At 39.1% G+C, this 27,748-nt stretch overlaps 3 protein-coding genes across 5 annotated transcripts in view; 1 reads left to right on the top strand and 2 right to left on the bottom strand.

Annotated features, from left to right (window-relative positions):
* Positions 1 to 782, bottom strand: part of LOC121729604 (TLD domain-containing protein 2) — a 208,107-nt gene extending 207,325 nt beyond the window's left edge. For both annotated transcript variants that reach the window (XM_042118170.1, XM_042118172.1), the window contains exon 1: positions 452 to 782. The gene's annotated coding sequence lies outside the window, so the exon portion shown is untranslated. The remainder of the gene's footprint in view (positions 1 to 451) is intronic.
* Positions 783 to 3,737: 2,955 nt separating this feature from the next.
* LOC121729920 (ankyrin repeat domain-containing protein 13C) lies at positions 3,738 to 6,114 on the top strand. The gene has a single exon (XM_042118641.1). The coding sequence runs from the start codon at positions 3,921 to 3,923 to the stop codon at positions 5,250 to 5,252; it is 1,332 nt and encodes a 443-aa protein (XP_041974575.1). The 5' UTR covers positions 3,738 to 3,920; the 3' UTR covers positions 5,253 to 6,114.
* A 1,688-nt stretch (positions 6,115 to 7,802) lies between these two features.
* Positions 7,803 to 26,309, bottom strand: LOC121729916 (coiled-coil domain-containing protein 39-like). Of its 2 annotated transcripts, XM_042118634.1 has the most exons (24): positions 26,110 to 26,309; positions 25,908 to 26,016; positions 25,675 to 25,822; positions 25,311 to 25,468; positions 24,515 to 24,634; positions 23,172 to 23,273; positions 22,866 to 23,057; positions 21,949 to 22,074; positions 21,449 to 21,538; positions 19,641 to 19,767; positions 19,234 to 19,322; positions 18,801 to 18,898; positions 17,952 to 18,081; positions 17,186 to 17,380; positions 16,015 to 16,154; positions 15,347 to 15,422; positions 14,498 to 14,657; positions 14,002 to 14,167; positions 12,867 to 13,014; positions 12,299 to 12,456; positions 11,830 to 11,885; positions 10,195 to 10,310; positions 8,820 to 8,841; positions 7,803 to 7,960 (listed from the first exon to the last, which is right to left on the bottom strand). In XM_042118634.1, the coding sequence occupies exons 1-24, from the start codon at positions 26,238 to 26,240 to the stop codon at positions 7,872 to 7,874; spliced, it is 2,946 nt and encodes a 981-aa protein (XP_041974568.1). In that variant the 5' UTR covers positions 26,241 to 26,309; the 3' UTR covers positions 7,803 to 7,871. The 2 variants fall into 2 exon arrangements, with proteins under 2 accessions (XP_041974568.1, XP_041974569.1); XM_042118635.1 differs by lacking the exon at positions 8,820 to 8,841.
* Positions 26,310 to 27,748: the final 1,439 nt, after the last annotated feature.

The following is a 27,748-nucleotide window of genomic DNA, read 5'->3' as shown; positions in this document are numbered from 1 at the left end:
GGCCGCTTAGGGCTTCATGAATTAAAGGAGGAATGAAAAATACCTACCATACACCTAAGTCACATAAACACCTAATTTTTTAAACTTTGTAAAAGTTAGTATAGGGCTTTTTAGAGAAAAAATAGCAACAGTGACCAGCCTAAACTGACCAGTATTTAACACATGAATTGTGTTTCTTTAGAAGGACTAGAAAGCATATTGATTTTATTTCTTATTTTTATATTTCTGAATTTTTGTCAATGGAAAACTTTTGTCAATGATAACTCTTTATGTATTTAATTTTTCCTCAGTAAATGCAAAATATGTTAATTTTTCCTCAGTAAATGCAAAATATGTTTTTAGAATTATTTTCAATGTATAAGTTTATATTATATGAAGGAAAAACAGAATTGATAAACACTTATACTAGCTCCCTTACTTGCATAATACTAATTAATTAAAGAATACTTACATGTTTTTATTTTCTTCTTTTACTGCTGCATAAGCTTCTTATTGGAACTTAGTTAAAACACAACTAATGGATTGTTTAAGGACCGAAAAATAATTGGCAATTTAATTTACTCAAATCATTCAATCGAATAATTCGAATTAAATAATTTAAACCCCGAATTAAAAAGCTTACTTCATAAGATACTGCTCGATACGTAAAAGCTTATCAGTCCATTTTGTTCTGCGATTTTTATGTGAAACACAAATGTGATAAAAAAACACGTTTATAAAAGTTTAGTTCGCAAGTCTTATCTTTGTAAAATAATTGTAACTCAATTTATTCCTTGGTAAATAAATATTCAACAAACAAATCGCCTCCCACAATCACAATTTACGCGTTTCTTTCTGTCAATTTTTCCGCTCAACGAAATACGAATTACAAAAACAATAATTGTGTTCCTAGCTCTAAGCAGTTTACGGGCCAGTGCCATCTGACGGAACAGCAGCCAATCAAATCTCGTCAAATCCCAACTAAAACTTATGAGAAACTTTAGAGTTTCGGAATACGTGACAGCCACCGGCTATATGATATTTACTTTTATTTCCTCTAACACAAGGTGCAAAATGCAAGTGCATTATTTAGGGCTCTTACGGCGCGTTTAGACGTGCGCGACTTTTACGCGTTTTCTGCGCGGGAGGATTCAGCGCGTGTCGCGTGTATTCCCAAACGCCATAGCAATTTGAGGTTCTGTGCTAAATCTATACTACCTTCTATACTTCTATACTAATATTATAAATGCGAAAGTATTTCTGTCTGTCTCTCTGTCTGTCTATCTGTCTGGCTGTCTCGTTTTCACGCCAAAACTACTGAACCGATTGTAATGTAATTTTGTACACAGATAGTCTAAAAGCCTGAGAAAGGACATAGGCTACTTTTTAATTGGAAAAATGGGTTGTAAGGGGGTGAAAATGCGTAAAGTTCAAATTAAGTTAGTTCCAAAAACTCATAACAGATGGCGCCAAGAGTCGCCTAGATCGCGCTATCGCTTGCTCATATGTATTGTATTTCTATAAGAGGTGTTACTATGTTAATCTAAGTGTTTCGATTCTTTCGATTATTATACATGTTATTAATCAATAACTCAACAACAACAACAACAACTTAGATATCAGAAACAACAGCGCCAAAACTACTGATTCGATTGTAATGAAATTTTGTACACAGATAGTCTAAAGCCTGAGAAAGGACATAGGCTACTTTTTTACTGGAAAAAGGGGTTGTAAGGGGATGTTTACGCGTAAATTTGTTCAAATTAAGTTAGTTCCACAACTCATAACAGATAGCGCCAAGAGTCGCCTAGATCGCGCTATCGCTTGCTCATATGTATTTCTATAACAGGTGGTACCATGTTGAGCTAAGTTTTTCGATTCTTTCGATTGCCATACACGTTATCAAATAACTCACCTACAAACATAGATATCAGAAACAACAGCATACCCATAAACTATTTAGTATTTATATACTAAATAGTTTATGGGTAGGTAAAGCTAAAGTTGTGTAATGCAGCTAAGTTGTGTAAAAAGCTAAATAAGCTTTAAAATTTGATATAAAAAAAAGGTTTTGTCACCAATTCTGTTGACACCGCGCGCTATAAACTGAAGTCCACGCGGACGAAGTCGCGGGCAACAGCTAGTTACATATAAAGCTGATTTTCATACATTACAAACGCGCATGTCTGAACACGCCTTTACGTTTCATATATAAATTCGGGTGTTTAGTGAATCTTACTCGGACTTGGCGCTTTATTCATTTGGGAGTACTGTATTGGCCATAAAGTTATATAGTAGTTGGAGCGTCTGTTCCTCAGGTCTGTTCCTACGTAGGTTCCTACTATTATTTGCCTATAAATTGACAAATACAGTTCGACAAGGCTTTATTTGAACGTGGCGAGAAAAGGAACTAAACATGAACTAAACGCTTCTATCATTGAGGTACTTTATTACTTTATCTATGGCTTCTATCATAGAAAAACGTAATTTTTGAATTTTGAGATATGTTTGACAGTTCTCCTTTACCAGCAGCGCTCCCGTCAATGTCACCCACGTTCGCTTTGAAGTTTGACCACATTCCACAAATTCCACAATCAGTCTTGTCAATTGTCGGTACGGACTAATCAGTAATCAGTAATCACTAATCGGTATATGTATGTATATAGTTTTCTCCATAGGTTTTGTCCATAGACTTATTTATATACTGTCGTTTTGTCCATACTGTGCCTTTTTCTGTTCGTCAAGGGCATGCGTTATAGCGCAGTCCCACGACGCATGCCCTCTGACCGTATGCAAATCCAAAAATGACAATGTTGGCGTTGCGTTCGTTGACGCATTCAATTATTGAATGCGCCAAAACGAAAGTTGAATGAAGGAAGATGACGAACATTGAAAATGAAAGCGCTTAGTGTGGACATAGCTTATATTGTAATGGCGCGGCCGCACATGCGTCTATCGTACGATGACGCTTCGTGCTATGGCCTATGGCCTATGAGTAATGGGACGATGACCATTGGACGATAGTGACGATAAACGCAGGTCGTCCAATGGTATCGTTTTAAGCACGCAGCACTACGCAGGTGCAGCCCGGGCATAAGATATTTTTTATTAGCCTATAATGTCCCACAGCTGGGCTGAGCAAAGGCCTCCCCAGGATCTTCCACTGTTCTCGCTCCTGCGCCACCGATAGCCAGCCTGGCTGATATGCTTCCAGCTCGTCACGCCACCTTTTTCTAGGCCGGCCTCGGCGGCGGCGTCCATCTTCGGGTGCCCACTCTGTTGAGACCCTTGCCCAGCGGTCGGGATGCATGCGGCTAACGTGACCCGCCCACTCCCACTTCAGCTTGGCCGCCTTGACACCTACGCCCTTGATGCCCGTTTGGGAGCGCAGTATGGTGTTTCTTATTTTATCGAGAAGCTTTACTCCTAATATTATACTGCGCTTGCCGTGCTCAGGTCTTGGAGCATTTTTTGCAGTTCTGAGGCTGTGGAAGCAAACAGAACAATGTCGTTAGCAACACGAAGGTTGGTGAGCCTTTTTTTGCCAACTGCAATGCCCAGTGCCTCCCAATTTTATTTTAATCGCAAAAAATATTGATTAAATGTAGCAACTAGCAACACCGATTCAAACTTCGTTGTCAAATGTCAAATCAGAATCTTGCGCGATTGTCATTTGTCAATCAAAGTGGGGATTTATTACAAGTTATTTCTGAAAAATATTTATTGTATTTTATATGAATATAATGTTTTAAAAGAATAAATATATCAATAATATGTGTAATTTAATACGTACAAAGAATGGTGTCAACATATTTGAGTTTTCAAGTTATTTATTATAGTACCACAAAATAATCTTATCATATCGATTAGAAAAGCATTCGTTAAATTTGCCTCAGTGAAGAGATTCAAAGCTATGAATTCAAAGGAATAACGCTTCCGACATGTCGAACGTTAACGGAAACGAGGACGATGAGTCGTATCCTCTGCACGAGTGCGTGTTCGTAGGCGATGTTCGAAAACTTTCGTCTTTACTGAGATTCAACGACGTGACACGTAAGGATAAACATGGAAATACAGCCTTACACTTAGCCGTAATGTTGGGGCGCAAGGAGTGCGTGCAGCTGCTGCTGGCTCACGGTGCACCCGTGAAAGTTAAAAATCTAGCAGGTTGGTCACCTCTCGCAGAAGCCATAAGCTACGGCGACCGTCAGACTATATCCTCGTTGGTCCGCAAACTGAAACAGCAAGCTCGCGAGCAAATGGAGGTCAGAAGGCCCGACCTAATAAGAGCTCTGTCACAAATTCAAGATTTTTACATGGAACTCAAATGGGATTTTCATTCCTGGGTGCCTTTGGTGTCTAGAATTTTGCCCTCTGATGTGTGCAAAATTTATAAATCTGGGTGTGGCATCAGATTAGACACCACACTTGTCGATTTTACGGACATGAAATGGGAGAGAGGTGATATATCTTTTATCTTTCAAGGAGAAAAAGCACCCAGCGAGTCTCTGACTGTGCTCGATAATAAAACCAAAGTCTACCAACATGTTAGATACGAGGAAACAGAAAATGAAATAGAAGATGAAGTTGACTTGTTGATGTCCAGCGACATACTAGCCGCACAGATGTCTACAAAGGGTATATTGTTCTCTAGAGCTCAGTCAGGATGGATATTCAGGGAAGATCGAAAAGAAACAGTGGCTGGATTATACAAAAGTGACATTTACACCATAACAGGGCTCGTTTTGGAGTCACGTAAGAGGAGAGAACATTTGTCCACGGATGACCTACAGAAAAATAAGGCTATCATTGAAAGCTTGACAAAAGGAAACACACAAAATTTAGATACTAATGGTGAACCTGTACGAAGAGCTTCTTTAAACCCTCCCCCAGAATGTGGTGTGGATTGGCCAGCATACATATCATCCCTTCCAGGCCAGTACCCCAGTTTAGGTCGAGAGTTGGTGTACAAAGAATCATCGAGAAACTTCAGGGCTACGATCGCTATGAGTGATGACTTTCCCCTGAGTGTAGACATGCTCCTTAATGTTTTGGAAGTGATTGCGCCGTTTAAGCACTTTGCTAAACTTCGTCAATTCGTTGCAATGAAGCTGCCCAAAGGTTTTCCAGTCAAAGTGGATATACCCATTCTCCCAACGGTGACTGCAAAAATAACCTTTCAAAAATTTGATTTTCGTGATGACATACCACCAGACTTATTCATTATACCGGAAGACTTTGTAGAGGATCCTTTACGGTTCCCTGACTTATGACGCTTTGATATTCTAACACTGTTCGAAATTAGTGATGGTCCTATATGGCAATGTGAAAGAAAAAGTGGGCGAGTATATTTTAGCACCAGTGACAAGTATTACATGGCGACACACAGTCTTCTCACTATTGAGATTCCCATGCTGTTCGGCTTGGGCAGTTCGTATTCCAGCCACTATGTACTCTTTGTCGAGTAGCTAAATTAAACTAGATAATAAATATTATGATGAATTTTCTTGACGTGGTAGTTTGTTAAACAGTGTTAGAATGGTAATTTACACAAATATTAGAAAATTATTATTATTTCACCATCTCACCTGTTGTAATTATAACTTTGAAATTTGTATTTGGAATGTGGATTAAACAATAATATGGAAAATGTAAGAAAATTATATTTCTCAGAATATGAAACTAGGTAAAGCCATTGTACAATTTGAAATTATTCAGTGAATTATTATTTATTCTCTATTTATTAACGTTTTATTTATCTTTTTGTATTAATAATTTGTGATAAATTATTTGAAGTCTACATTGAAGTCATACAGACAGTGATTATGTTGCCCAGAGATTAAAAGTTGTCTCGGCCTATTGACTGTTATATAATAGTCGAGTTCCTGTATACTACTTTGAGGGTTTTATTACTGTTCAAATTTCATACATCCTTCTATTCTATTAGGCGCTTTGCAGACGAAGGAGCGGGGTGGGTAGGTCAGTTTCGCTGCAAACAATAGCACAAAGGGAATCCTATATTATTACCAACGCACACGGTGGGCAAAAAGACCGCGCTCCAGGTGCCCGGCGTTCACTGGCGGCGCATTGCCCGCCGTGGATCACACAAACCAGTTTACATGCAGTAACGCAGACGGCGCGGCGTGTGCTTTGTATACGCGGCGCGGGCAGCCGCAGACATCGACGGGCGTACGCAGCGAAGTTGACCGGCCCGCCCCGCCCCGTCGCGTGTGGTCCGAAATCGCTAAATAGTGGACATTCGCAAAAAAGTTCGATTTTGGTGTAGAAAAAAATACCATCCGATAGATTTTAAGAGGAGTAACAATAAATCCTTATTAAGTTTTTTATAAAAATGTATATTTAAGGTGAAAAAACATAATTACGAAAATGTTGTATGGGAAAGAATCTATAAATAGAGTTTTTGCAAAAACTACTAAGTCATTCTGGTTCATTTTTGAAACAAGAAAATTTCTAGTGGTATATAAGGTTTAGAAAAAAAATTACGAAATTTTACGTGCAGCCTTTTGCAGTAGAGGGGTTCAAAATTTTGAAATAATTTTACTTACTTTTTAGGTGTGGAAAAACTACTATTCGAAAGATGTCCTAAAGAGTAATTAAGTTTTTTATAAAAATGTATTTTTTTAAGGTGAAAAAAAAAATCACTAAAATGTTGTATGGAGATGAGGAATCTATAAATAGATTTTTTGCAATAACTGCTAGGTCATTCTAGTTCATTTCTGAAACAAGTAAAGTTCTAGTGGTATGTAAGGTTTAGAAAAAAAATTTACCACTAGAACTTTACTTGTTTCAAAACTGAACCAGAATGACTTAGTCGTTTTTACAAAAACTCTATTTATAGATTCTTTCCCATACAACATTTTGTTTTTTTTTTCACCTTAAATATACATTTTTATAAAAAACTTAATAAGGATTTATTGTTACTACTCTTAAAATCTATCAGATGGTATTTTTTTCCACACCAAAATCGAACTTTTTTGCGAATGTCCACTATTTAGCGATTTCGGACCACTGTGCGTCGTCTGCACAGCGCCTTACTTCATAAGTAGAAACATAAGTTAGAATAGTAGCATCAGTATTCCACACTGTTAGAATAGCACACAATTTGGATGATTTTTATCAGCTCAACAATTTTCAAATCCTTGTGCCTTCTTTTGAGATATCTAAATTTCTGAGGTTTGTCTCAGTAGGACTTATGCTTACAAATGTAATAACTCTATTCTGCATAAATAATCATTTGTACAGGTCATGTTACTGTATTCATGATATTCAACTTCCGACAATAATGCTTTAGTCCCACCTGAAATTTTATTTGTAAATATGTATCTTGCCAATAGATTACGAGTATAGAAGTTTTTGCTGCGCTATTAAAATTTTTGAAAACTTGTAACAAATGACAAATTTAAATGTTTACTATGTAGAATGAGTCTTGTGGTGACAGTCACTTCAGCTAATGGAAAGAAATAAAACACAAATTATTTAAGTCAATTGTTTATTTACTCTTTTCATAATTTTCATTTTGGTTTATTACAAAGTCCAAAGAATATAAGCTTGTGTAGGTTTACCTATTACATACTACATACTGTAATTACCTACTTGTTGACCATTTAACCAACTTCCAAAAATGGAGGACAGTTATTTTATTCCGGCCTATTATCTTGTCACATCAGTGATAACATGTGTCATACTTTTAATTATTATCTGATAATATTATGTTAGTTATTTTTTGATTACGTATTATAACAAGTTTAATATGAATGTACATAGGTTGACATATCAGATAAAAACTTTGAAACAAACACAACTTCGGAAGCATTTCAAAATCGTATAAAAATCACAAAGAAAACATTCGTATAAAACTCATTAACAATACTTTAGGGCTTTTTTGGTGAATAGTCTGATGTAGAAGGGCATTCTGGCATTCCGAGTGTCACAACACGCAGTGAAACTGATGATCGCGTCCCTGAAACATTTTTGAAAAATAAGATTCAAATGTTTCAAATGTTAATTATATGTAGATAGACTATGTAGACTCACAATAAAACAAGATGGTCTAACAAAAAAATCGGCCAAGTGCGAGTCGGACTCGCGCACGAAGTATTCAGAGCAAAAGTAAGAAAAAATTGTGTCTTTTGTATGAGAGACCCCTTTATTATTTATTTTATTATTAAATATTAAAATACACATATAATTGTAGATTTTGTGAAAATTTCAAGTGTCTACATGTTGCCATTATGGATTATGAGTCAAAAATACCAAAAAAATCACATTTGGTGTATAGTATAGGTAATAGCCCCTCTTAAATATTTAATTATATTGTTTTTAGTATTTGTTGTTATAGCGGCAACAGATATAAATAATCTGTGAAAATTTCAGAAGTCTAGCTATAGCGGTTCTTGAGATACAGCCTGGAGACAGACAGACGGACAGACAGACAGACAGACATCGAAGTGTTAGTAATAGGGTTCCGTTTTTACCCTTTGGGTACGGAACCTTAAAAAACGGGATGAAAACAATAACTTATAAAATATTGTTTACAAGATAACGCCCACAACTCCGTTGCGCCAAAATTCATTTATCGCGTGGGAAGTGGGAACCGTACATTTTTCCGGGATAAAAACTATCCTATGTGCTTTCCCGCGACTCAAAGTACTTATCTCCATGCCAAATTTCAGCAAAATCGGTTCAGTGGTTTCAGCGTGAAGAGGTAACAGACAGACAGACACTTTCACATTTATAATATTAAGTCCTTACTTATACAATACATACATAATATACAGATTATAGGATACAATACATATTTTAACAAAGTTAAACTTTACCTTGTGTAGAATCGTCCAGTAGCTGAAAGAAAAAATTGAGAAAAAGAAAATATATTATTTATTATTATAAACAACTAACATTGATTGATAAGTCTGGCGTAGCGGGGAAAGCAAACTTTGTATAGTTCACTTGGTTATTGGGAGTGAAAAGAATATGCTGTAAGGTTCTGTAGCGATACCATCAGCCGCAGAGGAGTAACAAATGTGTTGTTACTTTAGTAATTAAGAAAGGTTATTTAAGTTTTATGCCTTAGACCCAGTTTCATCAAGCAATCTTAAATTAATAATGGCTTGTTAAATCAGTAAATGGCCTGTTAGAACTATCGAGCGTTCCACCATGCCCTAATGTCATGTTAAATCACCTAACACGGCGTTAAATTTAATTCCTGCTATGGAGGTCCGTTAAATATTTAACAGACTGTTATATGAGTCAAAATAACAACTTTCAAAGACAATATGCAATATAATAATAATATGCAATATCAATAAAAGAATCTGTTTTGACTTTTGAGTCTTTCCGCCATGTTTCCGCTACGTCCTTATTATTAATTATTTTCAAAGTTATGAATAATTATTTATTTTCACTTTGCCAAAAATTCAGCTTTCGGATTTTCCTTGACATTGCAAATATACTAACTTGTATCAAAATTACGAACCGAAATATGTAAATAAAAGTTTGTATTATGATTCATGTTTTCAGCTTTGACAGATAATAATTATTAAAATTATTAACCTGGTAAATTAAGAACAACTATTATAGCGTAACAAATGTATGCGATCAGTGATATTTTAATTTGGTCGCTTTATTTACTATTATACTACTATGGAAGAAAGTGACACATTGCAGCAAACATGTCGTATTAATCTTGTACATTGCAATTTCATCGCCTTATATCCCATCGATATACAATATAATGTATTACACAACACAATATATTGTATATCGATGTGATCATGTGTCGTTATATTATATCGATGTTCGATGCATGTGGTGAACAGCTAACATGTAAAATATTAGTAGAGTGTTCTTGGTGCAGCAACCCGAGTGGTCGTTTGCGTAATAAACGTAATCCAGTTACCAACAGGATTTTATTTATGAACGCTCATTCTAGTTACCCTAACGTAATAACATAGGGTGTAACAATAACAAGAATGAACGAATTGATAGTTGTTCACTCGTTGTTCACTTAATATTGCATTTACTAATCCGCTGTTACATTTTTACTGTGGGATATTTTAACAGTCTGTTTAATTTTCCAAGGTCCGTTAAGTAATGCCTTATTAGGATTTAACAAACAGGTTGGTGAAATTGGGTCTTAGCTTTAAAAGTGAAACAAAAGTTAATGATTTAAATTTTAAACTAATATTAAATTACCGCTTTCTCCTGTAATTTAGGCGCGAGAGTTTTGCGGAACGCCTTCAGTCGGGTCGAGTAACCGCTTTTTATACTGGAGCCCCTGGATGACTCCGACGAACTTGAGAATAGGCTTTCTGTGAACAGAATAGAGACAATATCTATATGCAGTGTGTAACAAAAATAAGTGATGATACTTTAGGATGTGTAGGTACGTGTTCCTTGTAGAGAGTTCACTATGAAAGTAGCAGCGCTGAAAGACCAACATTTTTCTTCACTTTTGTATGGGCAAGAGCCCCTGCGCCACGAGTTTCCCCATACAAAAGTGAAAAAAAATGTTGGTCTTTCAGCGCTGCTACTTTCACATTGAACTCTCTACAAGGAACACGTACACACCCTAAAGTATCATCACTTATTTTTGTTACACCCTGTATATACATATTATAAAACAAAGTATTTTTTTCCCTCATGTCTCTTTGTTCCCAAATCAAATCAAAATCATTTTATTTGTTTAGGATTTAGGAATATGGTACAATAAGGTGTTGGCTTTTACATTTTCCACATATTCTACTACAATGAGTGTGCAAATATTACTACAAAGTACTCCCTTTAATCTTTAAAAGTACGTAACGGATTTTGATGCGGTTTTCTTTAGCAGATAGAGTGATTCAAGAGGAAGGTTTATAAGTATAATAACATTCATTAAATAGTAGAGAAATACTGTTAATTTTGGGGTTTCTAATGTAAATAATAACATTTTTTTCCGCTTACATTGCAAACGCTGGCTGAACCCTATGAGATTTATTTTTTTACTTTATATTGGTTTATCAAAATAATGTACGAAGTATTGTACACTATGAAAAGGTCTACAGAAAACTCCGCGATGGTATATGTCTATCTCTTATGGATATCCCACAATAACATTTTTTTGTCATTTACTTTTAACTTCAAATAATGGCTATATAATTTTCGAAGCGATTTTAACCAATACGGCAATAATCCTTATTCAATTAAATGCTTTAAATACATTATTGATTTAATATAGATCTATATGGCCCTTTACAGCATAATATGATTTAAATTAATATTTTCGAAGATATTACAGATTTAAAAATTGCGGGACGTAGCTTTTGCGGCGGTACCGGCCATAAATGCGGGCCACGGGTATTTAAAATGAATATAAATCAAAATTACGGAATCGATTTTAATCATTTTTTCAGTGAGTGACATAGGCTATATTATATTTTATATCCGTGCGTAGCCGGGGCGGGTCGCTAGTTACTTTCTAAAATAGTAATGTTAAATTGAAAACTTAAAAAACTTTAGTGTTATACTGTTCTAGTTAGTAGTTTCTACTGTTTTACTACAGTCTGCGTACAAACTCAAATTTTTTATTTTTTTATTTAGAATATTTTTTTTCAAATATTCTCTGAACGTCGCGTCGGGTCTACACTGGTGCCTACCACCGGTTCGGGAACTAACCCGGCTTTGTGTGAAATGTTTCTTTCAATCTTGCTATCGCGTCTATAGCGACGTGATTGCAATATTTTTATGCGGCAACGAAAGTAGAATCACCGATGATTCGTCAATGTAAATGTGCAATTAATTTGTTGTAATGTTAAAAGTAAAAACATGTAATAACAAAGAGGGTCTTACTGTCTAACTCCGGTAAAGATTCCTTGGCGGACAGCGCAGAGGCGTCGCTTCTGAATCTGAAACGAGGTCAATTTCTTAAAAACATCAATATTACTTTGTCAAACTATATAAATAAAATATCTAAATAGAATCTAGTTTTTCACATTATAAAAGTGGAAATTGTATTTAAGGACGGTCGGCTCGGTCAAGTCAGGTTTTACAGCTTCCATACATGATGCATTAGTCATTCGATAGACGATAACCTCCCAGCTCGTCTCCTCTGCATGTATTTATTTAACCTTAGACCGGCCATAGACGCACCGACCGCTCAAAAACTGCTCGAGCGGGCCGTGTATTGCGGATATGAATTTTGTATGAAAACTGGAGATCGCCGTGCAGCGACCGCAGTTTGCAGTCGGTCTCTACTGCAAGATGCGTTCCGTCCATGGCCGGCCTTAATGTGCACAACCTAGTAAAACAAAGTATTTACCGCTGCACGAGCGCCTGCAGCCTCTTGTTACCGACATCGGGCGCAGCAAGCAGCTGGGCGGCGCGCGAGTACGCCGAGGGGTGCGCCGCGCACGCCGCGCCCAACGCACGTATGCCGCTCTGCCACGCCTCCCAGTAGTCACGTACCCATACTGACATCTGTTGAGAGGATTTGCTATATTCTTACAACTATAATAATTTATTGTTATTAATAATTATAGTTTCTTTGCAATGAATGGGCATTAGGCTCACATCTGGAAAAGCTTAAAATATGTTTGTTGCTATACAGTTTAGGGCACGGTGAAGAAAAGGGATATTTCGAGTATCTGGAAATTGACATAGGAATGTTTTTGTCGCGGAAAAAATACGGTTCCAACAAAATAAACGCGACAGAAATTGCGGACAAAATTTATTCCAATAATTTATTGGTATTGAGTGGCAATTTATTAACTAGCTGTTTTAGACTTTTTTGCGTCAGGAGATTTTCTTGTCATCCCGATAAAAAAAAACCTTTATATCCATTTCATTAATGAGACATACCTTATTAATCTTTCACTTTCGGTGTATACCTGGAATATCCTCAAGTCGTCCTCTCCGTCGAACAGTCGCCTGGCGCGTCTGGCGTATTGTCTGACGAGGTCGTTGGCGTGCTGCAGGCGGCTCGCTTGCCGCTCACACTTCTCCCTACTCGTCTCCAGATCGTTCTCACATTCTGCTCTGTAAGAAGAAAGTATATTTCTTATTTAAGTGTAACCTTTTTCATCCCGAAAGTAGACAAAAGTGAAGTCTGTGTTTTGTGTTTGTAATATTTTTAACGGACAGTGATGAAGCCAAAAGGACATAACCACTAATCCCATTTGAAAGAATGCGATGTCAATAAATTCGTGATCACTGACTACAATTTGCATGGTCTGAGTCTTTTTGTTACATGATGATTATTTGATTTTTATACGCTTATTCTCAATGAGATTCCACTTACTAAAAAGTTTTACTTTCTGTAGGCCAATGATTAAGATGGCGAAAGGCGATGATCATATTTTAGTAACTAGTATCATACTAATCATGTTATATAGTAATCCTAATTAATATTAAAGGATTATTAAAGGATTAATATAATAAAATATGTGAAAGCGTGGATGTATGTTACGCTTTCACGCAAAAACTACTTGACGAACCATCATGAAAATTTGCACAGAAGTAACATAGGGTCCATTTTATTAAAAAAAAATCCGAAAAAAATGTAGACTTGGACGCGGGCAACAGCTAGTAATATTTTAAATGCAAAAGGCCGTTTGTTTGTTACCTTTTCACGCCCAAACCGCTGAACCGCTTTTGCTGTTTGGTATGGCGATACTTTGAATCCCGGGAAAGGACATAGGTTACTTTTTATCCCGGAAAAATCTACAGTTATAATAGTATATAAACGACTTTCGGCGCAACGGAGCTGCGGGCGTCATCTAGTTTCGAAATATTTATTCGTGGAAGTCCATGGAACGTTCATTCCATGTTCAACGTTCAAAGTTCACCGGGCCATCTAGTTATTAATATATTATTCTTAGGGCCCGTTTCACCACTTCCTGATAAAGTGCCGGATAGGCTAGCCACAACATATTTGACAGATTCTCCATACTCTATCTGTCAAGTTAAGTGGTGGATAGCCTATCCACCACTTAGGTATCAGGAAGTGGTGAAACAGGCCCGTACTCTTTAGCAGTGAGCTGCTTATATTTATCCCCGGTGAGCACGAGCTGCGTGTTCAGCTCCGACACGGCGTCCTCGAGCGCGGCGATTCTAGCGACCTTCTGTTTGAGCTCGTCTCGACTGGCGTAGTACTGCCTCGTCAAGTTGTCCAGCTCTTGGATCTCGGGGGCTGCAAGCAGTGTGGAGTGGAGCGAGGGCTAATGTAACTTATTACACAGCGAGCACGGTCCGTAACTATGACGTACTGACCGCACGAATGCTCGCTGTGTAATCAATTACATTACACCTGGTAACGTTGGTCAGTACCCCACTTTTATATATAACATTATATTTTATGCCGTGTGTGTAACTTATTGGTCATTTGCGTTTTATGCAAGTGCACACTGGCCAGACTGCTCTTTGTAATAAATTCTTACTTGCATAAATTCAATAAAGAACCTAAGATTAACTTCACTCAAGTTGAATCCCTAATTCGAAGACCTTTAAATAAAAATATTACCTAACTCATCCAACGGCGCGAGTCTACTCATGAACCTCTCGTGCGCGGCGTGCAGCAGCCGCAGCGAGTACTCGAGCGCGCGAATATCTCGCTCGAGGCGCGCGCTCTCCGCATCCAGCGCCGCGCCGCGCTCGCGTAGCTCCGCCCGCTCCGCCGCAAACTGCGACGCAGGTTTGACGTGGGAGAACCATGCTTCGGTACGAATGGGCCGGCTCGACCGGAGAAATACCACGGGCTCACAGAAAACTGGCGGGAAACAGCGCTTGCGCTGTGTTTCGCCGAGTGAGTGAGTTTCCCGGAGGCCCAATCCCCTACCCTTTTCCCTTCCCTACCCTCCCATATTTCCTTCCCTATCCTCCCTTATTCCCTTGCCTACCCTCCCCTATTACCCTATTCCCTCTTAAAAGTCCGGCAACGCACCTGCAGCTCTTCTGATGCAGTAAGTGTCTATGGGCGACGGAAGTTGCTTTCCATTAGGTGACCCGTTTGCTCGTTTGCCCCCTTATTTCATAAAAAAAAGGTGCAAACACATTATAATTTTCATGAATTTCGATCAATATATTATGTCAGAAAGTGCAACAAAACAGCCACAGTGAGTAAGGCTGCGTTTCCACCAGAGATGTGTTGCGAGGAATGTGTTTTTAAGAACCAGTAGAATCACTGCGCTGAGCGAGGTCACGTCAATGAAGCGATTCTATTGGTTCTCAAAAACACATTCCTCGCAACACATATCTCGTGGAAACGCAGCCTAAACGTCGCTCGAGTAAAATAAAACATGCACCGACCACCGCCATTATGTATACTGTTTCCCTCTTTCAAGTTGGTTAAAAAAATAAAATTAGGCTTTACCTTAATTTTAAAGAACGTAGCAGACAACTGCTGTCCAGCATCATCTTTGCCCAGCGCGGCAATGAGGATGTCATGTCTGAAATCAGTAGGCCTACTACGAAACTGTTTTGCGACTCAAACAATCGGACGACAATGCCGCGTCCTGCTCTAACAACGTCATTTCACGTTTGTTAGAGTAAGACGCAACATTCTCGACCGATTATTTGAATCTCTAAACAGTTTCATGGTACAAGGCCTGAATATCAATTGAGTATATAGTGCTCCAAGGCTTTGAATGAACATGGACGGGGCGCTGCTGGTAAAGGAGAACTGTCAAACACATGTCAAAAATAACGTTTTTGTATGATAGAAGCGTTAGTTCCTTTTCTCGCCACATTCATTTAAACTTTAAAGCCTTGTCGAACTGTAAATTACACCGCTAATCGCTATGTAAAATACATTAATAAGTTTTGTAGTATTATTATGTATTCACGATCATAGTGTTTGAGTCATACAACATTTTTGATTGATATTTTCATCAATTATTTTGCAAAATGGACGAGGTCAAGTTGTTTCGTTTCTACATAATAATATTATAATAATATCGTCTTATACACGGCCTGTCAATCACAGGTAATATAACTCGGAGCGGTTTGTATATCGTGCGTGCGTCATCATCATGAGCCCACCTCTTGACCAGCTGCCGTATGCGCTGGTCCCGCTCTCGTATGTCGGCGCGCAGGCGGCCGCAGTCGTCGATTAACGCGCGCCGCTGCACCGCGAACATCTCGCGACGCGCCGATATCTCCACCAGTCGGGAGCTCATCGCCTGCGTGTACAACGATTTTAGTTTAAAAGAACAAAATATAAGGAATATAGACTGGTTAACAACCGGGCACTTTGAGTGTTCGATAGAGGGTAATGCTTTGTTCAAACCTAGGCAACCACGCGACTGCGGCAACTTGTCAAATGTATGTTTTGTATTGACGCTCCCGCTTCGCAGTCGCGTTGTCGCGTAGGTTTGGCCTAAGCCTAAAACGCCAGGAATTCATGGACAATTTACTCAAATGAAATGTTGATAGCTTATGTGCAAAATATAATTAACCAGCACGCGTAGCACATCAACCGTAGAATTTCGTTGTTTGCAAAAGAACTGCCAGAAAATATATTGACTTAAAATATATTGACGATTGATTGTAGGAAAAAAATGTGTAACCGTCCATCGTTTTGTCAATACTTCCGAAGAAAAAACCATTTCCGTAGTATATATACAAAGCCTGCAGCTGGTGATAACATCTTATACCTTAATTAACACTGTAATTTCTAAATCTAAAAAGGTGACTGACTGACATGGTGAATGGTGATCTATCAACGCACAGCCTAAGCCACTGGACAGATCGGGCTGAAATTTGGCATGCAGATAGATATTATGACGTAGGCATCCGCTAAGAAAGGATTTTGATCAATTCCACCTCCAAGGGGTTAAAATAGGGGATGAAAGTTTGTATATAATAATACTTCTTAACGCAAGCGAAGCCACGGGCAAAAGCTCGTATTTTATATGAATAAAATACAGCCACAAAAAACCGGTAAGTATAGTTTTTTTGTGGCTGTTTTTATTCATACAAAATATTTAAAGTTGTGCAACAAATGCGCCATAGAAGGGTACGTAGAAGCCAGAAGGGGCCTCAGCTTGCAGCTTGTCGTGTGTCCCTTGCATGCGCGGCGCGGTCTATGTTCGCCAGCGCGCGCGCCACACGCTCCACGCACAGCCGCAGTAGCGTCTCGGCGACGCTTGCATACCGCAACTCCTCAACGTAACTTTTTCTTAAATAAGATACAGCCATAATATAATCATACCGCCTCAATCTGCAGCTGTCGTGTATCCCGTGCGTGTGTGGCGCGGTCGATATTAGCGAGCGCGCGGGCAGCTTGCTCCACACGCAGCCGCAATAGCGCCTCGTCGACGCGCGCGCGCCGCCACTCCGCCCGCAACGCGCGGCACTCCTTGTCGCCACCCTCCGCTTCCAATACTGAGGTTTTGAGACGACTTTTCTGCAACAGAACCAATATTATAGTAAAAACTCTAAGGGCGAAAGGTCTCTGCTAAAATATTAAGTATTAGGGCGTTCGCTGCGTTAAGCGTGCGCCTGACGCGGCCACCCGCGAGGCGCGCTTGTTTCATGTCATCCCATAGAGCAGCGCTACTTTGATGCGGGTCAGCCGTCGCACGATTACTATGGCGAGCGCACGGCGCAGGCGCCCGCGATGGGCAGTCGCGCCGGGCACACGCTCAACGCAGCGAACGCCCTTATAGGTATTTAAGTAGTAGGTACGAGAGCAAAATACTTCTGAATTAGAAGTAAGCTATAGGATACTATGGTCTATGGCGTTACAAAAAAAACGATACAGCACTGTACCTACTTATGAGCCTATACGCTGTCCCGCTGCTAGCCAAAAGCCTCTCGCAAGTCTTTCATGGTCTTTCACAAAGATTAGAAGAGTTAATTTATAGTGTATTTAAAAAAAAGTTGTCACTGAACCGCGCTTTCCTGGCACCTTTGTAATAAGATCTACGGATAAATATCTATATCTGGTATATAACTATATTTGGTCTATATCTCACCATGCGGCTATGCTCGGCGCCCTTAGCCTCGAGGTCCCTGGTGAGTCGTCGCAGGTCGTCGTGCAGCTTGCCCGAGTGACGCTCCAGCAGCGACACGCGCGCCGCGTGACGAGACAAGACCTCCTTCAGTCTGAAATACATTGACAAAGTAAAAGAGACATATTGGGAAAAGCATTCACAATCTTTTACTAATATTATTAATGCAAAAATGTGTATGTATTACTTGTTCGGGACCATAAAGTAAGTTACACGATTTTCATGATTTCTAGAACATCCTTCCCCATTGTTACAGGTGGTCACATTTGTTAGACCCCCCCCCCCCCCCCCCTCTCCCTAAACCCTAACCTAAACCACCTCAATATTTAAAATTTCGCAATTTATTTTTTTTAATTTGAAATGCGACGTGACAAAACTTAAGACCTTCCTTGTCACACCATGACACACTTCGTCGAAACCTTCACGTTCAACTGATGAAATTCGGTGTGGAGATAATTTCACTCACAAGAAAGGACATAAGCTATGTCCACACTGTGCACTTTCATCTTCAATTTTCGTCATCAACTTTCATATTGGCGCATTCAATAATTGAATTCGTCAAGGAACGCAAAGCCAATATTGTCATTTTTGAAGATTTGGATACGGTCAGAGTGCATGCGTCGCGGGCATGCCTCACGTTCGCTGTTGACTGCGCTATAACGCATGCCCTTGACGAACAGAAAAAGGCAGTGTGGACAAAGCTATAGGGTCGGGTTTTTATAACAAAAAAAAAGGAACATCATAGAAAGTTTTGACATAATGTGCTTGTTTCTCGTACAACTTACTAAAAACATACAGAATATCATTTATTACCTATTTTCCCTCGCAATCAATTCGACAGAACATTCCTTCTCAACCTGAATACCTTCCATACGAATAACGCGAGCTCCAATGGTCTCAACTTGGTAGCACTATAACAAAAAGAGCATTCTGCACATATTAATGAGAAATGACATACCTTTACTAATAAAAAATTCTACACTGTATACAGACTAGGTTGTATTCATATAATGTTTTGTCCGTGTCTGATGCGTTAGAAAAGAGATTTGATAAGACAAGGTCAAAACACCGTATTAAGTCTGCAGACACAAGGGGCACAAGGGGCAGGCGTCACGTTCATACATCGTGTAATTTCCGTAGAAAACGAATTATTATCGAGAGCTGTAAGCAAAACCTATTTAATTATTATTATTTTGTATTTTTACTTGCGGTAAATGATCTAACAATTAGAAATATGTAAACTTACAATGTTATACAAAGCCTCCTTCTGTATCTGTAGATAGTTTTCTATGCTGTATTGTTTGGTGTCCAACTTGCTCATCATTGCCTTTGAAGCTGGAAAAACAAACAGTGCTAAGTGGTAAAATATTGCATGGAAAGATTTTATATTATTAGATGTTAAAATAGAACCGAGTATAGTCAGACCACGGTATATTGACACATTGGCCACTTGTCTTCTTCAGTTGATGAGATGTAAATTCTACACCATCTGCGACCGGATTATGGTAAGAAATAAGAACAAAATCACATTGCTGCGCACTGTTTAAACCAAATAATAATTGATATTTTAAAACTAAAATTATTTTGTTGTCTAAAGACTAAAAGAGGTCTTACAAAAGACTTAAAAGTACCTAGGCACTGGGCTTGTGTTACCTTTCATTTGCATGTGAAACAGTTTGTCGTCGTTCTTCAATGCCGTCAGTTTCTGTTGCTCGAGGAAGGAGCAGTGCTGCGCGCGCTGCTGGTTCACCGTCAGCTGACGAGCGTAGTTCTCCTCGTCCTACAACACAAATTATAAACTATATTATACTCTCTTTAACTCATTTTAACCCATCAGTCCCCAAGCGGCAGCCGGCTACCGCATGAAAATTGAAAATCTATTGTGTCTGCGATACCCACGATGGAGGTGTTAAGAGGAGTCCACACCGCCGTTTTTCCATACAAACGTTGTCCCCTGTTTCCTCCCTGGATAATGGCCACTATTAGCATGTCTCTATGTTTTCTTTCTTTTCATAATTTTATTATTAAAAAAGATAAGAACGTCCAAAAACCCAAAAATATGGCCAGATTTACCTCTGTGTTCAAACACCCAGAAAACAAAACTGGCTAGAATATACAAAAAAAATAAAACATAGGAACACAGTTCAAGCCTTGCTTTAATTCTTAATTAATAAATCAGCGAACAACGAATCGAAGATTTTCTGTTCTTTTAAACTTTTGTCGTATTGTCTCTATCACGCTCTGCGGTGGGAGACTTGAGATTGGTGAGACAGCAATACATTTTCAAATACCTATTTTCAATTTCTCTCGCCCCTGGTGTATCCTCTTACGGCCGTTCCCAATATTCAATCTCTGGTTTGACATACAACCGATCGCAGCTATAGTTTGTGCGTTTTAAGATGATATGGGTGACAGTTTTCATATTCCTTGCTACGGAGTTTTTTTACAAGAAAACAAAAAAAACAAAATGTAATAAATTATATTCCATCTACAAAAACAAATGTTTCCTATAATTGTAAATGAATAAAAATGAAAAGTTGCTAAATGCTAACTTATTAATATAAAATTTGTGAAATAGGAGTATAAAATTAATGTTACGAAAACAATTGAAAAATGTCAGATGCATGAAATGGAACTTATGTCAATAGAGATTGACTCTGTTGAATCGAAATCAAATCGATAAAAAAGGGCGGCCATCTTAAATCGCCGGCACCACTGAAATGTCAGTATGAAATCGAAAATTTCGATTGCAATTCCTTTACGAAGTGATTCGATATTTTTAAATTATCGATTAATTTTTGTTAGGTTAGGCTACTATTGTCAATTATAATGTGTCACGCATATCATCATAAAACGCACAAACTATAACATTGAATTGACATAAAATATGTTATATGTGTCTCTAATGTCTAATGTGAGCTCTAATGTCTACCTATCTCTAGTAGGGCAAAACCAGAGATAGATCAAATATTGGGAACGGTCGTTAATCGACTGGCCATAGACGGACCGCAAGATGCAGTCGGCACCGACTGCCCTTAGGTCGGTCGCGTTGAAATTAGCACCGACCGCTCAAGAACTGCTCGAACGTCGAGCGTTTATATAATTATATAATTTAGTATGGAAACTGCAGATCACCGTGCGGCAACCGCGGATGCGGGATGCAAGATGCGGTCCGCGACCATGGCCGGCCTAAATAAAAATTGGCGTGGCTGAAAAAATCAGAACTTGTCTTGGAATGTGCCATTGTATTCCTTTACCGATCGGTAAATAGCAGCATTATAATTTATAGCTACATAATGTGAATTATAACTGACTACTGTAACGTGGAAAAAGCGAAAAAAAAAACGATTAGATTCGGATTGATTTATTACTGTGTTCGGAACCTCGTATAAAATAAAATACTTTTTCACTATTGATATTTATCAAACGTATTTTAATAAACAGATAAATTCAACACTTACATTTAAAATGTCCTCTAGTTCCTTGGCACGTTTGTCCGAGCTGCGCGTCTTGTCCGTAGAATCTTCCAACTTTGCTTTCAATTCGTTTATCTGTTAATAATCAAAAGTAAAAGAGTTTAACCCAACTACTCATAATATTATGTTATCTTCGCCATTATTACGAACTAGATAACGCCCGCATCGCCGTTGCGTAAAAACTCGTTTATCGCGTGGGAACCATACATTTTTTCGGAACAAAAAGTATCCTATGTTCTTTCCCGGGACTCAAAGTATCTCCATGCCAAATATCAGCAAAATCGGTTCAGCGGTTTCGGCGTGAAGAGGTAACAGACAGACAGACACACTTTTGCATTTATAATATTAATATGGAAGTATGGATATATCTAAAACACCTTATTTATCAAAATCGGATCAGCAGTTTAGGCGCTAATTCAAATAGTAAACTGTCAAGATTATCTTCAACATTTGGCTTTGCCGTAGTGCATTAATAATAAAAGTACCTTAGTAGTCATGTTTTCCATTACAATGTCCTTCTTATGTTGCGTGTCCATGATCTGTCTGTTCTCCATACTCAATTTCTCGATAGTCAGTCTCATGTTGCTTATCTCGCGTTGTAAACTTTGTATCTGTAAATAGAAGTCAAAGCTGAATGATTAATGGATCATCCCATAGGCAGGTTGAGTCCAAATTGCAATTCAAGTTTGGAATAGGCAGCCCGACACCCCGGGCGGCAAGTTTGGCAATTTAATGTATATCTTCTTGTGTAAAAATGGATCTTCCTAAAATGTATTGCCGAGTCTCGTTTCAATATGAACTTACCCTTAGCCCGGGCGGGCACTAGCGGCCAGGCCGCGGCGGCTAGATCGCAGCGGCCATCGAAAAGGTGTGACCGCTGACCGCGATACGGCCAGGTGGCGCGTGGTCTATGACGGTTTTATACTGAGGTAGGTCTCTCGATGGCCGCCGCGGCCTGGCCGATAGTGCGCGCCCGGGCTTAGAGCTTCCTAGCTCTAAGCCCTGCACGCACGTGTTTATTATGATGAAAGCGTCAGGATTCTGAAAATTCTAAGTGCAGCCCTTTATGAACGCTTGGTCGCACAATTACAATAAGAAGCAATTATCACCGGCTGACCGCTGACGTGCTAACGTACCAATAACGTATCGCTATGTCCCCGCCACACTACTTCTCTTACCCTCTCATGCGTATTTTTGCCAAACGATTTTATAGTTCTGCGCGGCCAAATTCAGACCAACTTCTCCCTCTATTCATCACTTCGTACTTTTACCGACAGATCTTAAATTAATCTAACGTCGCCATACATTATGCGCCGTCCGCTGCGCTGTGTCCACGCTGCTGCTCGCGACACTGCTCCGACAGAGCCTCCTGCTCAAGTACAGAGTACCTGAACTGTCTAACCTCGCCATCAAGCGTCACATTATGCGCCTGTAGGTCCCGTGCATCTGCGCGTGCGCCGGCGAGCCGCGCCGCCAACGCCGCGCCGTCCGCCGCGCCCGCCGCGCTGTGCCCGCGCTGCTGCTCCAGGAACGCCTGCTGCTCGCGACACTGCTCCGACAGACGTGCTGCCTCCTGCTCTAGTTCTGTGTAGTCCTGGGATGTAGAAACCCCTCGTGGAATTAAACATGCCTTACACATAGAAAACTTGTAATTGTTTGATTAGTATACATTTGAAACTCGTGGTGGTGGACTATAGATGGCACTTACTTCCCGAACGTGCCTAATCTCGTTGTCCCTCTGTCGCAGGTTGTCGACGGCGGCGGTCCACATCGACATCATCTGCTTACGTTGCTCCATGCCATCCGCCACCTGCAACACCAATAAAAAAACTTGTGTCACTCATGGACTGCCGCGGTAAAGCTATTGCATAGTATTTTTTATCAACTGATGTGTGTGTTTTTTTTTATTATAATTTGCATACGTTTAGTCGCACGCACACAAACGGCCGCTGTGCCCGTCACCGTCGGGGTTAGTTTGTTCGGTACGGTATTTCTTGATTCGGTCGCAGCGATAAACGCAGCATTTATTGCTTTTTAAGTTATTGCATAGCTGCTATGCAATAACTTATGACACTTAGGGTGCTCTTCGAGTCATGCATGAAATGGCCCGCGCGCGAAGTCGACAATATGAAAGTTGCCCACACCCTATCATTTCAAAGATAGAGCCTCCGTGGTCCAGTGGTTTGGACTTGACTCGGAGAGCGTCGGTTTCCCGCGTTAGAAACATGTTTTTTTCATGTTTGGTTAGTTCTGACCTGATTGTCTGACAAGTAAGATGATCCATGCATCGGCGGTCGGATAAGCATGTAAAAATTCGGTCCTGCGCCTGATCTCTCTCCGGTCGTGTCGGTCGTCCGTCCCACTGGGTTATGAGAGTAAAGGAAGGAGTGCTCTAGTGTGCTGCGCACACACTTGGGAATTATATTATATTGGTTTCAATGAAACCGGCCACCGACACCGAAACCGGTGCGGGGAGTTATTATATTACTAGATGACGCCCGCAACTCCGTTGCGCCAAAACTCGTTTATCGCGCGGGAACCGTACATTTTTCCGGGATAAAAATATCCTATGTCCTTTCCCGGGACTCAAAGTATCACCATACAAAATTTCAGCAAAATCGGTTCAGCGGTTTGGGCGTGAAGAGGTAACAGACAGACAGACAGACATACAGACGGACAGACAGACACACTTTCGCATTTATAATATTAGTATGGATTATTATTTCATATAATATGTTTTGCCTGTAATGCGGGCAACGCGCGCGCGGCCGGAAGCAGCGCTACCCGCACAACACGCATGAAAGAAAAAGGCCCTTATAGCTACTGCTGTATATCAGCCATATCAATGATGACCCTAGCCATATATTCTGTGCCCTAACCCTTTGCGAATAAAAATATTTATACTTACAGCGAAATAACATTATCTTTGTCCGCCCAAGGAAACAAAACCCTCATATAATTATCCAGATAATATTATTTTTTTATCGATATAAGATTTTTATTTTCTTTATAATGATATGAAACTTACAATAGCTTGTTAACTGCCATTACCTGAACAGATATCCTCTCACATGCTCTCTCCTCTGCACTGAGGTTTGAAATAAGTTGGTGTAGTCTTTCTTGCATTTGATCATGTTCCAATTTTAACTTCTGCCTCTTTGTCTCTAAAGCCTGTAATTAACACAATGTAGCATGACTGTTTTTTAAAATAAATTGGAGAATTTATTTTCCAGATTAAAAATAATAACTAATAATTCATATTACGAATTTCATCTTTCATTCAAAATTTGAGTGTTAAAAGATGTTAACAAACAGACATACAATACTCCCAAATTAATATTGCGCATGCAAATCTTCGCTAATTGTCGTTATCACGGAAACACCCGAATCTATGAAACGCAAGAGCCTCAAACAATGCTTTTGCATTTTGCACCTTGTTCGAAAGAAATAGAAGTAAATATCATATTATAGTCAGTACTCGGTACTCAGTGGCTGTCGCCGCGCGCCGGTCCGTTAATTGTCTCTAATTTTGGCGCATGCGCCACAAAACCTTTCATTGCGCATGTCCAAATCATGTTATGCAATTGGCAACGCCATCAACAAGTTGCTTATACTTGGTTACGGTCAAGTCGTTAACAGTTGGAGTTGCCATGGCATGACATGATTTGGACATGCGCAATAAAAGGTTTTGTGGCATTGTCTCCCGACACTCTGGAAAAACGATTGTTGCCGAACAATGACGAATTATCACTTTGGGTGCACCATACACACTTTTGCTTAAATTTAAAACTGACAGACCCATACACTTTCACATTCATAATATTAGTATGGATATACTTTCACATACTTTAGCCTTGGACAGGTCTTGTTTAGTAAATTGTTCAATAGAAGAAATATCTTTTGCGCTACTCTCAAGAGCAGTTCTCCACTCCTGCAGGATTCCCTTCTCCCCGCAAACTTCACCCTTAAGGCTGTCAGCCTTTTTCAACAGATCCGCAATTGAATCTGAAAATATTAAATCTTTATAAGATTTTTTATTATAAAGGTGGCAGCCCCTTGTTAAATTGACAGGATTATAAGTTTTAATATTCTGATTAGGTTTTTTATACTAAGTAGTATAAAAGTATTATAGAAAAAGAAAAGAAAAATGTGCATATTGCGTATGCAAAGTTAATAATTGTTGATTTATATTTAATAATAATTCAAGTTACTTTGCACTCTGTCAAGTCGGTCAGCAATATTGCTGGTTTGTTTGTTACAGCTGAGTATATCCCTCTCAAGGATGTCAGCTTCATTGCTTGATAGTTGTCTAAGTTTAACCTCCTGCTCCAATTGCTGCTTATGAGCGAACAGTAGTCGCTGAAAAAAAGTATTAGGTAAGGGTAATAATTACTAATAATTATTAGCATTTTAAGTGATTGATATATTTGTTGCTTGTACTTACCGTATTTTCTTGGTATTCTGTATGTACATAGTTCTTATAGTTGTCTAAGTCTGCGCGTTTTGTTTTATGTGCTGACAAACTCTCTTTGAGCTGCTGTATCTCATTTTGCCTGTAAAAGTAGAATGTAGAATTAATGTAGTAAAGCGGTAGTAAAGTGATGTACACGCCACATAATCTATGTAAGACATCCGTAACATGTTACCTGTTAATTAAAATTGATTCCAAATCCTGATTTTGTTGATTAGCTAATGGTATTCGTGTCCCTTCGTTCAATCCGAGTTCTTCTAGTAATTGAACCATAAAAGTCGGACGCTTCGAACCGACTACATCCATTTTCCGTTAAGTAAATTTAGACAACACACAATATGAAATAATTGCAACTAAAATATAAAACAGCTAAATTAATTTTACCGTAGTTTTAAAAAATGTTTATTGGTTTCCAAGCAATCGCTACTTGTCCTTCTTTTTCCCGCTACAAATTCAAATTTCTGTCATGGTAATTGGCATAGATACCACATTTTTTTCTTTTCGTAAGATAAATGGCAAAAACATTATTTAAATGCTGATGTAAGTTGTAACTATTGTATATTATGTCGCAGCCGACTGGTTTAAATAGCCGTCCAATCAAGCGGCTAGCCCTTTGACTAAACAATGCCATTAAATTACACGTCTAGCTTTTATATTGAATATTTTAGTCGCTCAAAACGTTCAACACTACAGCTGATTCAAAAGCCAACGTCTAATTGAAGTAGTTCAGCGCGCTCCGCTGCGGCGCTAGGTGCATTTTATTTACAATATGGCGTCAACTAGCAGGTGTTTGAAAATGTTTGTGGTTGGTTTTCGGAAAGAAAGTAGTTAATAAAAGTTACAAGTGTTATTAAAGATACAAAAATTCTGGAGGCACATACGAGTAAATCAAAATTTCAACAAATATTCGAGGAGAAATTACGGGATTATGAAATGGATGGACGTAGCCCTCCCGAAAAGGGGGTTCAGGGGGCACAGCCCCCCGTCAAAACAAAAACAAACACAATCCAGAAAGTCCAAAAGTTAGGTTAGGTTAGAACTTAGAACACAACATAGAGGGAGCTGAGCGAGCGTGCTGCGGCAGTAGCCGGCGACCATCGCCAAATAAAAGGGGGGCTCGGGGGGCGCAGCCTCCCGCCAAAACAAAAACAGACACAATCCAGAAAATCCAAAACTAGGTTAGGTTAGAACTGTGACTGTGCTGCGGCAGCAGCCAGCGACCGTCTCAAAACACGCCTCAGAATTTTTTATTTTTACTCATTGCATTAAACTTTTGGTCACCCCTTAAACTCCGAACCACCCCTTAAACACCCCTTAAACCTCTTAAAATCCGAGAATTATCTTTCAAATCTTACCAGTTGGCTAAGCGTCGTCTAGCTGTAGTGTTGAATGTTGTAGTCAACAAGTCGGCTAAACGACGTATAGCCGTGTGATTGAATGGCGTTGTTCAGTCAAAGGGCTAGCTGTTTGACTGAACGGCTATTTAAACCAGTCGGCTGCGACATATACACTGACCTCCATTATAATGGAGATCAGTGATTGTATACTAAAAAATCACAATATATTGTATTTTTTGCCTTCACAATGTTCGCATTACGCAAATAAAATATTTTTGAAAGATATAATCCACATTAGGAAGGAAAGAGGGGAGGCCTTTGCCCAGCAGTGGGACACAAACGGCTAATTAGAATAGAATAGAATAGAATAATCCACATTGAAAGAATAAGCCTTTGGTATAAATTGGTAGAGAATAATAAGTAAGTATGCAAATTTTTAACCCCCGACAAAAAAGAGGGGTGTTATAAATTTGAGTG

This window comes from Aricia agestis, chromosome 8 (assembly GCF_905147365.1).
Source record: "Aricia agestis chromosome 8, ilAriAges1.1, whole genome shotgun sequence".
NCBI lineage: Eukaryota > Metazoa > Arthropoda > Insecta > Lepidoptera > Lycaenidae > Aricia > Aricia agestis.
This window is presented reverse-complemented; position numbering and strand designations above follow the sequence as displayed.